Raw genomic sequence first — 13,401 nt, forward strand, 5'->3', positions numbered from 1 at the left:
ACGCTGTAGCATAGCGTAGCCGTCCTGATGGCTCTGTAGGCATTACCAGCTCGTCGTCTGACCTCAAGTTTTGATTTTCTTTCAGTTCTGTTTAATATCAACGGAGGCCCTTCGGACGCCGACCTTGAAAAGACATGCAAATGTTTGACTGGTTTTGAATGATAATGAGGCGAGAGAGGAGGACTTCACATTTGAAGGCTAGTGGGATCATCATCTCCGACACAATATCACACTGACCTTCAGCTGGCACGCTAGTTCAGAGGTAGAGAAACAATCCACTTGCACAGGGATTGTGTTTTGTCAGTATGAGCGTGCACAGACAAGTAGAACGCCACAAACACATCCGTCTTCCAACATGTGTAGGAATAACTATTGTAAGAATTACTCATTTTGTGAGGAAACAACAAAAACCTCATGAATATCACAGTGTATGTGTAGACAAACACACAAGTGTTTCGTTTTTTGTTTGTTCCAACTCGTCCACAACCTTCCTAAACATGTGCGCACAAAGTCTGCACAGGCCCCATGTCTCTGAATGTGAGACCCCGCTAATCCCTAAACCGTAGTGTGGGTCTTTGTGGAGAGCAGAAAGGACACAGCAGCCCAGATGTGAACCGGTTTAATCCGATCGGTATGCTCACCATACTGATGGTACAGCACCACTGGATGGGAATCCGCCGCCCGCTAATTATATGTATATGTTTATCAAATCAAATGAGCTGGATCACTGATCCATAGCTCATTATCCAAACAAGATTGGCTAAAATATATTGGATTATATTATAACGAGAATTATTGCACTTCTCTTGAGTTTCCCTGCCCATGATTTTGTATGCATTCCTCTTTCTCATGTTCTTCTTCCTATTTGAATACTTAATTAAACCAAACTAATTAGCAAGGCGTTTACATACATTAAGATTCATCGAGATACAGTTCATTAAACACTGGCTTACAGTCTGTTTCTGGGATCGAAGCCAGAATCTTTCAGCTGGAAATGGCCACCCTATAGCCACTCTAATGTCCTGTCCCTGTCTCTCTCCGTCCTCCAGTATGCCCTATAGCGTCTGATCCCTAATCGAAACGGACAAAATATGAATGAAAGCATTAGACTGTTAACAACCTGTGGTCTCGTTTGACGACAGGCTAATTACAGTGGGGAGCGAACAGGTGAGACAGAAGGCAGCTCGCCATGCTGCTGGCCGCCCTGCCAGCACCCCCGGGGGGGGGGGGGGGGGGGGGGGGTGGGCGACGGCGATGTTGTGAAGGTTCATTTGCACCTTTTTAACACTTTAACACATCCCCTGTTTATGAGTTTATAAATAGCCACACTCGCACTGTTGGCAACCGAGACCGGAATCAATGCTTTTAAAGGTCTGCGGTTAAGAGCTTGAATGCATTAATCATGAATATTTGATCATTTAATTCACAGTATCGATTGTTTGGCGGTGTTGTGTGGATGTTATGACCGCCAGACAGATCGAAGAGTTCATTACTCCACTTTAGTACCGGTGCGCCGTGAAGCGATCGAGAGGTGAATTGTACCACAGCCATCATTGCTCCCTGGGGGGTCTTCCTGATGCCTTTAGACGTGGTCTGGACCACAGACTGGCCGCAGGTTAGAGACTCGATCTAAGAAGTGGCCTCAAGTAGACGGTAACGGGGGCTGGTTTATCCAGTGGACGATGAGGGCGACGACAAGGACGCTGTGACCCAAAACTGTAACTTATGAGAGAGAGAGACAGAGACAGAGAGACAGAGGGAGACAGAGGGAGACAGAGACAGAGAGACAGAGGGAGACAGAGACAGAGGGAGACAGAGGGAGACAGAGACAGAGGGAGACAGAGAGAGCGAGCACAAATGCATATGCATACGTCGACGTTAATTACATTCTAGCAGTGTAGGCATGCACCTCTGAGTGATCATGCATGCGCAGCACTAACTTTGCATACATCTATACATCTATCATTCATTTCCTATCTGTTCAATGGGGCAGACCAGCGTGTGCCCTCTCCCCCCCTCACCTCCCCCCACCTCCCCCCACCTCCCCCTACGCATCACATTCACATGCAGGCAGAGCCGCGGCCCGTTCGGCCATTCCAGGCGACGACCTTCTTTTTTCGGTGTTTTATTTTGCGTCGTCTCAATATAGCCGCTCATCAATATTCAGCGTCCTGGTCGAGCAGGGCTCTGTTATTTCGGCGGGTGGGTGCTGCTGCTGCTGCACCCCCCCTCCGGTCGGGTCTGGCCTAAATACTCTCCGTGTCGGACGGCCGGTAGTCCCTCTCCGGGGGCCGGCGCGCTCACAGAGAGCGGCAAAGGCTGCTGGGGGGACGGAGGCCCCCCTCCGTCCCCCCCCCCGTCCCCCCGCCGTGCTTTAGTCTTAATCAGCCCCTGAACCACGGGAGCCTGTTTCCCATCAGGCTGGATCCCTGTGGCGCCTGGCACGTCTGAGCTCAGGCACTCTGCTCCACAGACACATGTTGAGCCCAAATCAGGGGATTGTCATTGCGATGGTGTTCAGGTGCGAGCGAAGACCTCGCCGCAATGTGTTTTCAAACCCCAGCCAAGCGCGCCCCGCTAATGAGATGCGTGCTGATGATGGGGTGGGTTTAATTAAGGTTTGTGCTGATATGAGGGTGAGAGAGAGAGAGAGAGAGAGAGAGAGTGGGAGATAGAGACAGACACAGAGACAGACACAGAGACAGAGAGTGAGACAGAGTGAGAGAGAGAGAGCGAGAGAGAGTCAGAGACAGAGAGATAGAGTGTGAGAGAGACAGAGAGTGAGACAGAGAGTGAGAGAGAGAGCCAGAGACAGAGAGACAGAGTGAGAGAGAGAGGGTGGCAAAGAGATACCTTGTGGACGGCAGAGTTATTTCTAGAGGTCACAGTAAATCCGATAGGCTGAAGGTTTGTTGGACTGTCGGAGGGGGTTTATTGCTGTACTGTAAATCCTACAGGGAGTTCTGGGCGTTGCTTTATTTAGCCCCGCGTTGGAGACAGAGGCTGCTGTGCCCCGCCTCGCGTTAGCTTTTTATTACCTGTTTCATATCAGAGGAGGATGACTTCCTACATCCCATAATAATACTCTGTACGCCGGGCGTAGCACGCGCCGCTTTAGCTGCAGTTGCAGATGCTAGTTTGGAACGAGACCAAAAAAAAGTTTCTCGTAAGCGTGAAATGTTTGAAAGATTGCTGTAACACTTCCGAGGAGCTACCCTGGCACACGGGAAGTAAGACATCCATGTACTCCTGCAACACTCGGCTGGCTCTGATAGGTAGGCTGCTGGGGATCCCAGGGCAGGAAATAGCTGTTGACGAGAGAGAGGCCCCCCGACCCGTTAGATACGCTGGGGCCTCAGCCTTGTATCCAGTCGGGGGCCCCCCACAGGAGCAGGAGCAATACACTGGGACGGGGAGACAGCTCGTCTCCAACCCAGCTCGGAGCACAGCTCTCGTATCGCGGGGGCAGATGGCTGAGGTCTGAAGTTCGAACGAGTCTGAAGTTTTTCTAGTGCTCTCTCTCACCCCTCTCCCCCAACCCCCCAACCCCCCACACACACACACACACGCACGCACACACACACACACACACACACCTGCACCTCTGATACCTTTGACATCTTTGTTTATTGCTTTCTTTATATTTCAAACAGCCGTGTTGAGGTGGTGGTTGCCGTCCACAAATGTCTGCAGGGCAGTGTGTGTGTTAATCAGCAGTGAAACAGTGTAGATTCAGCGCGGTTGAACGCAATTTGTGGGATTGTCAAGGTTTTAAATGACAGCTATTTAGTTATTGCTAAAAGTTTCATTTGTGAGTTTTTCGTTCATTTTCAGCACTATTTCCATTTCCTTCCTTCTCTCTTTGTATGGGTGACATCTTGTATATTCGGTGTCATCTACACAGTTTCCTTCTTTTTAACTATTCTGACTAAACTCACCTTTCTACATGCCAATAGTGTTACCTCCACCGTTAAAATGGTGTTTTCACTACACCCATTTCAAACTGAAACCCAACAATGGATTAGGTTGACTCTGTTCAACGGCACTGTGCAAATCGTACGGTTTCATTTGTCTCAGCACTATGAGGGACATTGCCTTGACTCTCAAGTCTGTGTGGTTAGACTGCGGTCCCGTCGGGTAGCATGTGGATATGAATCTTAATTGCCCAGTGTGTGAACTCTATAGTCTGCCTCTCTTCACAAGAGCCAGTGTGTGGATGGTGAACAACACACCAGGCCATGGCCACCATTAGATGTAATTTTCTCATTACGACCAGGGGATGGGTGCTCATCATAATCAAAATCATTATAATTTGAAAGATGGAACAAAAACTGGGTCTGCTTGAACCAGGGAAATATCTCTGCTTCACATTCGGTCGCACGTGAACAGAATCAAGTCGCTTTTCTGTAGGTTTTTCTATTCAAAGCCATTGCTTTCTGGATGCAAGTCTTAAGCAAATCAGGAACCTAGTCTGGTGTCAACAGGCTGGTATCTTTTAACAGAACGAGACCATGTATTGCTCGACGGCCAGAAATCGGTCCTGTGGATAGCGAGGTGTTCTGGAAGTCAGCCCTTTTGTTTTAATGAGCTGGAAGTTTCTGTGTGCCGAAGCAAGATTAATGACGTCTTCCTTTCTTGCAGAACACCAGAGTCTTAATTACACGTTTCCAGCCCGTAGGGTCCGTGCGCTTCCTTTGATCCGCTCAAATAAGAAGGATGGTGCGGATTTCATTGAATAGCACTTGAAGCTAACTTCAGGAACTCGCGGCAGAGTGACGCACACACAAACTTGAGGTCACCAAGGTGATAGTACAATACAAATATAAATATATTATGATCATTTCAATGAGGCGTGTGGCATGGCCGACCTCAGACTGAAAACAGGAATCTTTGTTTGGTCCTGAAACGTCTTTTTTCAAGCATCTTGCTGCTAGTCTTCGGAGCAGACACATGTGTTGTTGGAATGGGTCATGATGTGGCTCAGAGTTGGTTCAAAGTCCAGATGGCTCTAAGCTCAGTAATCTCCAGCCTGGGTGTCCTCTGTTGACAACTCAGACCCAAATTCTTCCCTTCTCAACTACCAACATTGGCCCAGGCCGTGTGTGTGTGTGTGTGTGTGTGTGTGTGTGTGTGTGTGTGTGTGTGTGTGTGTGTTTGTGTGATCTCTGTTTTGCAGCTGGAAGGTGGGTGCTAAATGTCCTGCCTACCTGGTGGAAGACACACACACACACACACACACACACACACACACACACACACACACACACACACACACACACACACATACACAGGCACAGGCCTCTTCATCAGGCTGTTCTTGCTGATTAAACAGAACTATGTATAGTGCATAAATAAATCTGTTGGTGGAGGTCGTGGAATTGTAGATCATTCTCCATCTGTATCCTGTCCTGTTCATTACAAGTGAAACTAGGTTAATATGACCTTCATCATAAGTTTTGTATGTGGAGAGCAAAATTGGAGCTGTAGGTTGGTTTGCTTTGGCATGCAGCATCTGCCCCCTGGTGGTCGGACATCAAGACACACTGCTTTTAACCTATGATTGACAGGTGACCTACATGGCCTTATAATGTTAATGACCGTGGGGAATGCTGATGGGTGCTCCATCATATAACCATGTTCCGTGCCGCTCCAGGCTTGGTGAAATAGAGAGAGATGATGAAGGTTCGTCTTATTCACAGATGCATTATTCATGCAAAGCTTCTCCCAGGCAAGTCAGAGCTTCCAAACAGCAACCTTTAAGTAAAAGGTCAGCAGATTTTCTACCTCTGAAACTCACCTGACTCCCCTCACTTATCCGGCTTATTCTGCGGGCGACAGCGTATTCACGTCATTACCCGCAGCGGAGAGACAAGGAGGTCAGAGTGGCCTCCTAGACTCCTTATCAGTTTGTTATCAGAGACGCACCACAGGGGCCATTAACATCTCAGAGCGATTTACTTAACAGAAGCCAGGGACAGTTTTTACGGGCCCATGAAGCAGTATAAAACGGGTTCATTTGTGTGGGTTCATTTCGTTGACTGACTGGGCTCCCCTAATAAAAATCAATCGGCCTCATACTGGAGGTCACTGTAATGGAGGTCCGACGATTCAGCCCAGCATTTGACCTAACATGGTTCGACTGTAATGGACGATCACCGGCCATTAGCCTCGCAGCTCTATGACCTTAATGTTCAGCGCAAACCGTCCACCAATGTCCATTTCATTTGGGTGCGTAATGAAACAAGCTAACTACTGGCATAAGCAACTTGTCTTGCGAGAAGGCTGGAAATGTAGAGAGTGAAGGGAGTGGAATCAAATGTGTAAAGTGTCATTTTCTGTGTAATAATGACACTTGAAACCTGGTCTGATTCCCCACCAAATCTCACCAAGGAAAAAGCATTGCATGATCAATGTGACTTTTCTAATCATAAATTCACACAGTTGCAGCATCGCGGCTCTTTATGACGAACCACGTGCAATAGGGACATCTTTATTTTAGGACGCGCCACCACCTTTTCCAACAACACTGTTGGGGTTTGAAGCACACTGAACGTTACATATTCATAAGAGCCCCTGCTGAGGAGAACACGAGACGCTGCACACAGAACTCACATGTGGTCTTCTCTGTTTCAGTTGTCCTGTTGAACCAGCACTAGTTAACTCGGCTGTGTGAGTTTCTACAACGGATAGGTTGTTAGCCAGTAAAAACGCAGGGTTGATAATCATCACCAAGAAGACCCAGGATGGTTCTCAACACATCTGCCAGTGGATCAATGCTGCACTAAGGCACCGCGGTGTAGGCATTGGTTTTGACACCAGCTGGTGGTGGGAATCCTGCTGTCTGTGCACTATAGATATACCTACACCCAAGAGGTTCAAGTGCCTGATAAATATTTCCCTTTATCAGCAATGCGATCGTAAGTAATGAGGTGTGGAGAAGGGATTGCTACTCTGACACATTTGTTTCTGTATAGGTCAATATATGTGTGTGTGTGTTTGTGTGTGTGAATGTGTCTGTGTATGTCTGTGTGTGTGTGTGTGCGTGCAGCAGGGACAGGTCCCCTATGCATTGGAGGGATTTTAATATGTGTGCATGCAAAATTCTGTTTGTCAGAGGGAAAGAGAGCAAGTGGAAATTGGAACCACACAGGAATATGGAAGCAGAAAAAAATGCTAATCCTATTTCATGCCTCCTTAGATGTGCAGCAGCGGAGAGAGTGATGGGAAGACCAAGGTTATCTCGGCTGCATAGAGGGAGTCACACACACGCCCACACGCATAGACACAACCGCACACACACAGACACACGCAGACACACACACACACACACACAAACACAAACACAAACACACACAGACGCACATATGCAGACACACACACGCAGACACATATGCAGACACACAGACAGACACAAACACACACACGGACGCACATTCACAGACACACACGCACAGACACACACACAAACACACAAGCACACACACACACACACACACACACACACACACACACACATACAGACAAACAAACACATATACATACTTGCATATCCACACACATTCACCACACATTCATTCGTATTCAAAGGCTGCGCTACGGTGCCTTTTTCTAGTTAGGCTCCAAAAAAAAGACAGCGCTGGGAATACAAATGCTCCACAACATACCGTCACATCACTGTGGGTGAAATGCTATCAGAAGATCCTCATGCTGTTGTGGCTCCGCCACAGAGCTGTGACTCGTGTCCAATCACACGAGCCCCGTTCAGCTTTGACACGGCCAATATCGGCACACTGGGAGTCAGTCTGATTAGGCGTGCATTAACGGGATTCTTTTCAGGATCGCTGAAAAGGAATCGCACTGAAAACAAACTGCCGTGTCACAGGATCCTGGCCCCCATCCAACCCGCCGGCCAACCTTGTTCCTGCTGTGTCCTTTACACCGTGTGTGTGTGTATGTGTGTGTCTGTGTATCTGTGTGTATGTGTGTGTGAATGTGTGTCTGTGTTTGTTTGTGTGTGTGTGTGTGTGTGTGTGTATGTGTGTGTCTGTGTATCTGTGTGTATGTGTGTGTGTGTGTGTGTGTGTGTGATGACTCAAAAAATGAATGTGTGTCTGTGTTTGTTTGTGTGTGTGTGTGTGTGTATGTGTATGTGTGTGTGTGTGTGTGTGTGATGACTCAAAAAAGCTCTGCCAGAGGTTATGTGTGTGTGCGTGCGTATGCATGCATGCATGCGTGCGTCTGTGTGTGTGTGTGTGTGTGTGTGTGTGTGTGTGTGTGTGTGGGATCCTATGCTCATGACGTTCACCCTGGTCGTGGACCCTCCCCAGTGGGGACAGGGCCCCTGGGACGGCCGCTGTCGTGGCAAATCCCCTTTAACAGAGATTGAGTCTAGGCCAGATGAGATAAAATAATAAAAGCACACAATTCATTGGAAAGCAAATTCTAAGTTTTAATGCATGCATACATTAGACTCCTCTCTAGCAGAGTGAGTCCTGAATACAGGTTGACACGGTTTCTTATACAGTTTCAGACCCTCCCCCACATGGAAGGCACATCAAAGAAGAGAGGAGAAGGACAAAGGGCAAATTCTACACTTTTATGACCCTTTTGTCCCAACACCTAGGAAAACAGTGGTCTTCTGGTTTACGACAAACTCAAACTCAAATTCCAGATGCCTATCTTTGCGACGTTTTCACCCAAAGCACAATGATCAATAGACAGCTGGGAGGCAAGTGAGCAAGACAAACAAGGTTGAAACTGAGGACACTACAAGTTATACAAGAACAGACAAACTTATCAAACAACAGGTCAAATATGTGGATTTTTCCATCACACTCCCCCCTTTGATTATTTTATAATCATAATAATAAAAAAAATCGATCATGTCTAATCCTCAGCACTTCTGCACTTTTACAGGAGGTGGTTTAGTCTGCTTAGGAAAAAACAGATTTTCTTCATTCGTCTTCCTCACTGCTTGAGTTATCACTCCAATCCTGGATCGGGTAGATTTTGGATACCGGTGCTGGCACTGTTGCTCTGATTTTATTGGTCTCTGATTCTATTGTTTCAACTATTACAAGTTGGGCAACCGTGGCTGTGGTTAATTTGGTCACACAAGCTTTAACGCATGCAAATGATATAGTTATAATTATTGCTATGATGAATAGGGCCACAACAAACATTATTGCATTCCTCACAAAGGACGTACCCCAATCCGAGAACCAACTCCCGAACACACTTTTGATATCCCATGAAGTGATTTTGTGAAGGTCAATTATGGCCTTAGTGTTTTCTTTGTGGAAATTCTCAACAGATTGGTTTGCTGAGTGCACGTATGAACAGCATTCCGTGCCAATCATTTTACACACACCTCCGGTTTAGGCAAGAATAAAATCTAATGCCATGCGGTTTTGCAGTGCCACTTTAGCCACCTCCTCGAGTTGTGTTGACATGGCCGTGACTACCCCGTCTGTGCTATTAATGTGAGCCTCCAATGCTAGGGATAGTGCCTTCGTCTCCTGTTGGTTTAAATACACACCATATCCATATACCCACCATCATCCCAAAGAATCGTTGGATTCACAGTCACCTCCTTTGGAGGAGCGTGCCGCCAGCCAGCCGTGTCACTGTTCGTTTCAAGTTCCTCGGGGCAATCTTTCCACCAATGACCCCCGGTGCCACAACGAAAACATTCCTTCTTCCGTCCGGTGTCCTTTTTCCCGTGCCGTCTGGCGCTTCCACGGAACTTTTGTTTTCTTCTTGGTTGGTCGCCTTCTTGGTCTTTCACGTGGCGGATGGGGTCGGGATTCTCCAGGGCCTCCAGTTGGGCGAGCCAAAGCTTTTTTTTCATTTCTTTCTCTTGCTTCTTCCCGAGCTCTTCCTTCTTCCTCAGGAGGCTTTCTGCGTGGGTGGCGTGACTCACAATCAATGAAAGTCTGGCGGTACGCCAACCGATGCAGTGTTTCTGTATGAATCCCGATATCTCGTCGTTTAACGCGTCTAGGAGGGCGGCGGTGAGGTTTTCCTCGTACGGCGTCTGAACCTGTCTGTCGGTCGGGACGGGCATCCCGCCGTGGATCTTGAACACCTTCTCGACGCGGTCCACCAGATTGGCTACCTTCTCGCCCTCCTGTTGTTTGAGCTCGCGAACAGCAGTCCAGTCCCTAATCAAGGGGAACGCCTCCTTGGCTCGATCACAGAGTCTCTCCACCATGAGGCGGTATGGAGATCCTTGGTTCCAATTGAACGTAATATCCGCTTGCTCTCTCCCGGGAATGTCGCCTTGGATGCGACCCCACCGCAGGCCCAGTCTGAACATACAGACTTGGCGCACTTCGCTGATGGACGGCTCGTGTTGTTGGGCCAGCTCAAGAATGGCCGTGGCGAGGGCGTCCCCTCCCATTACGGCTGGGTCCGGGAGCCATTCTGCTATGTCCTTAATGTCACTGGGTCTCCATGCACGGAAAACATATGCCGGTCTACCGTCCTGGGGATTCAGGACTTCGATCACGGGGGACTGTTCATCCTCCCAGTTCTCGCATTGGAGAGACGGGGAGGGCGTCATCCCCTGGTCAATTAGGCGGCTGGCGACGGGTTCCCGCTTGGCTGGTGTGTCTGTCAGCCGATGAGTTGATTTTTGCGCTTGCCCCACGCTACGGGTGGTAACCCCCATTGCTTTGTCGGCAGGAAGCTCCTCCTTCGATGTGAGGTCAGGATACAGGTTGGCTGGTGGAGCGGCGGCTTGGGTGGCGGGTTGGGCGGCGGCTTGGGTGATGGCATATGCCGGAGGTGGGAGGGGGTTCGCACCCGGTCCACCGGTGCAGTCCAGGTCCGGGTCTACATCTCGGGTGACATTGGGATTAAAAATCCCTACACTCTCTACGCTCTCTGCCCCTAGCTGATTTTTTTTTCTATACTGGCCCTCTCTTACCCAAAAATGAAATGCATACCAACATGTTTTTACACTTTTCTTCTTTTTTTCTGATTCTAACAATCTGTCTTCTAACTCTTTTAACCGTTTTGTACTAAAACTCCCCATTTCAGGAAATCCCATTTCATGCCAATGTTTTAAACCCTCCAGCGCCATTTCACCATGTTTCTCCAACATTATCTTTGCAGGCCCCGTTAATTCCGGTTTTCCCGATTTATTACCCATTTCTAGATCCGTACAGACTATTAGTTATTATGTTACTGTTACCTTCTATTTTTTTTTTTTTTTTGTTCTTTTCTTTGGTTACCCCCTGCGTTACGTATATATACCTTTCGGAAAACCTTCTTATAACAGTGGTCCTTTACTGTTACGCATATACACACAGTGCGGACTCGATGTACCGCGCCTAACGGAGTAACTTTGAACGTTAAGGCCTTCGTTCAGATACGTTACCGCAACGTATACCGTTCATATATAGCCCCCTTGATAAATTTAGGTAAATTATCATTCGCATATATACTGTTCGTATAACGGAATTCCGGTACCGTTATACTCCCGGAACGGATTTGTCCTGCAACAGAGTTACGTTACTGTTGCGCATCAATGTATTGTGATCTCACCTGTTCCGACCTCTTTTTCCGTAAGGATACTGTACTGAAGAGTCCCCAATCTAATCTCAACAGGCGCCCTCTTCTCACCCCAGTAGCTGGTTACAGTCTCCCGGTGGCTCTAGCAGAGTGAGTCCTGAATACAGGTTGACATGGTTTCTTATACAGTTTCAGACCCTCCCCCACATGGAAGGCACATCAAAGAAGAGAGGAGAAGGACAAAGGGCAAATTCTACTCTTTTATGACCCTTTTGTCCCAACACCTCGGAAAACAGTGGTCTTCTGTTTTACGACAAACAAACTCAAATTCCAGATGCCTATCTTTGCGACGTTGTCACCCAAAGCACAATGATCAATAGACAGCTGGGAGGCAAGTGAGCAAGACAAACAAGGTTGAAACTGAGGACACTACAAGTTATCCAAGAACAGACAAACTTATCAAACAACAGGTCAAATATGTGGATTTTTCCATCACACTGCCCACATGGACTTCCTGTCTTTCCCCTTTTACTCACACCTCTTTATATCGGCCCCCTGCTGTGTCTCCATCTCCTCCTGTCTGGGCCTCTGGGCCCCGTCATGCATACTGATGTCCATGGCCCCGGAGGGCCCCAGGCAGATGGAGAGCAGAGGACCACGAGCCAGATTAAATGTATTTGTATGGCGAACAGCGGTTGTTTTTTTGGCAGGTTTATAAGTGGCGCTGCTGTTTCTGTTGTTCGGATTGAGAAAATCACGCCTTTTCCTTTCGACACGACCTCGTGATGTTGTCGTTTGAGCAGGGCGGTTCAGATGATACACACAGTGTACAGAGTCGCACCTACAACCACGGCTGTGTTCCGTCACCCAGATGGGAATAAACACTTAATGTAGCGCCTTTGTGTCAACGCATATGCTCAACCATTCAGGTGCACGCTTCAAACTAAAACCCATTCATATCAAACATCAACATCAAACTGTTGTTTTTTATTCAATGCTCACTGAGACACCTAACAAGTGAAATATTTTACGTTTCATTAAAGCAATCCAGGTCTAACCCATGTGATTCACACGTTCTGAATCCTCCCAAGTTCCGAGCATCAATATATAAAACCACTCATTTTGACTTTCTGTTCCTGCGATCGCGTGAGAGCGACGTCTACAGATGTGGCTGCTAGTTGGCTATCGAGGGTGAGGATAAAGCAAATAGTTGATCTTCCAGGGAATGCTGAATAAGCCCCTGCTGATGTCAGTGGCTGTAGGGGGAGTACTGGAGCAGAGACAGAGGCAGGTGCTGGCGGGCAGCTGTTCCTGTATGGCCCTGGACTCTCTTCTGTAACAAACAGATGTGCCTCCCTCAGCCAATCCCAGGCCTCGCTATGGGAAGACGATGCCCCCTCTGCTGGCTAGTGCTTAGTTCCTTAGCCAGTTCTTCCTATAGGGACTGTTGGGTTTGCAGATCCGGGCTTCTCGGGCAGATGTTGTATAACGTACTGTGTAATGTAGGGAGATTATTCCGTGGGTGTGCACTCTTTTCTTGTCCTTGTTCTCCCTCTCAATCTGCTCCACCTTCACTTTTATTTCCAAGTTTACACATCAGTTGCTTCAGGCTCTTTAGCCTCTATCCCTTTCGTTTATTAATTCATCTCTTCTTTGTCTCTTCCTCTGCCTCTATGTCTCTGACCCACCGGCTCTGGAACACTCCTCCCTCCTCACTCCTGACTCCTCTCTCCTCCCTCCTCACTCCTGACTCCTCTCTCCTCCTTCCTCCCTCCTCTCTCCTCTCTCCTCCCTCCTCCCTCCTCCCTCCTGTCTCCTCCCTCCTCACTCCTCCCCCCTGTCTCCTCCCTCCTCTCTCATGTTTCCTCCCCCCTGTCTCCTCCC

At 48.1% G+C, this 13,401-nt stretch overlaps 1 protein-coding gene across 1 annotated transcript; it reads right to left on the reverse strand.

The window, feature by feature from the left end:
* Window positions 1–9,589: 9,589 nt before the first annotated feature.
* LOC311374931 (uncharacterized protein) lies at window positions 9,590–11,155 on the reverse strand (the record flags this gene model as incomplete). The annotated part of the gene is made up of 1 exon (XM_084490660.1): window positions 9,590–11,155. A coding segment is annotated over one exon (1,566 nt), but the record flags the coding sequence as incomplete, so codon positions are not given.
* Window positions 11,156–13,401: the final 2,246 nt, after the last annotated feature.

The sequence above is a fragment of the Micromesistius poutassou genome (assembly GCF_964030765.1).
Source record: "Micromesistius poutassou genome assembly, contig: SCAFFOLD_5952, whole genome shotgun sequence".
NCBI classification, from domain to species: domain Eukaryota; kingdom Metazoa; phylum Chordata; class Actinopteri; order Gadiformes; family Gadidae; genus Micromesistius; species Micromesistius poutassou.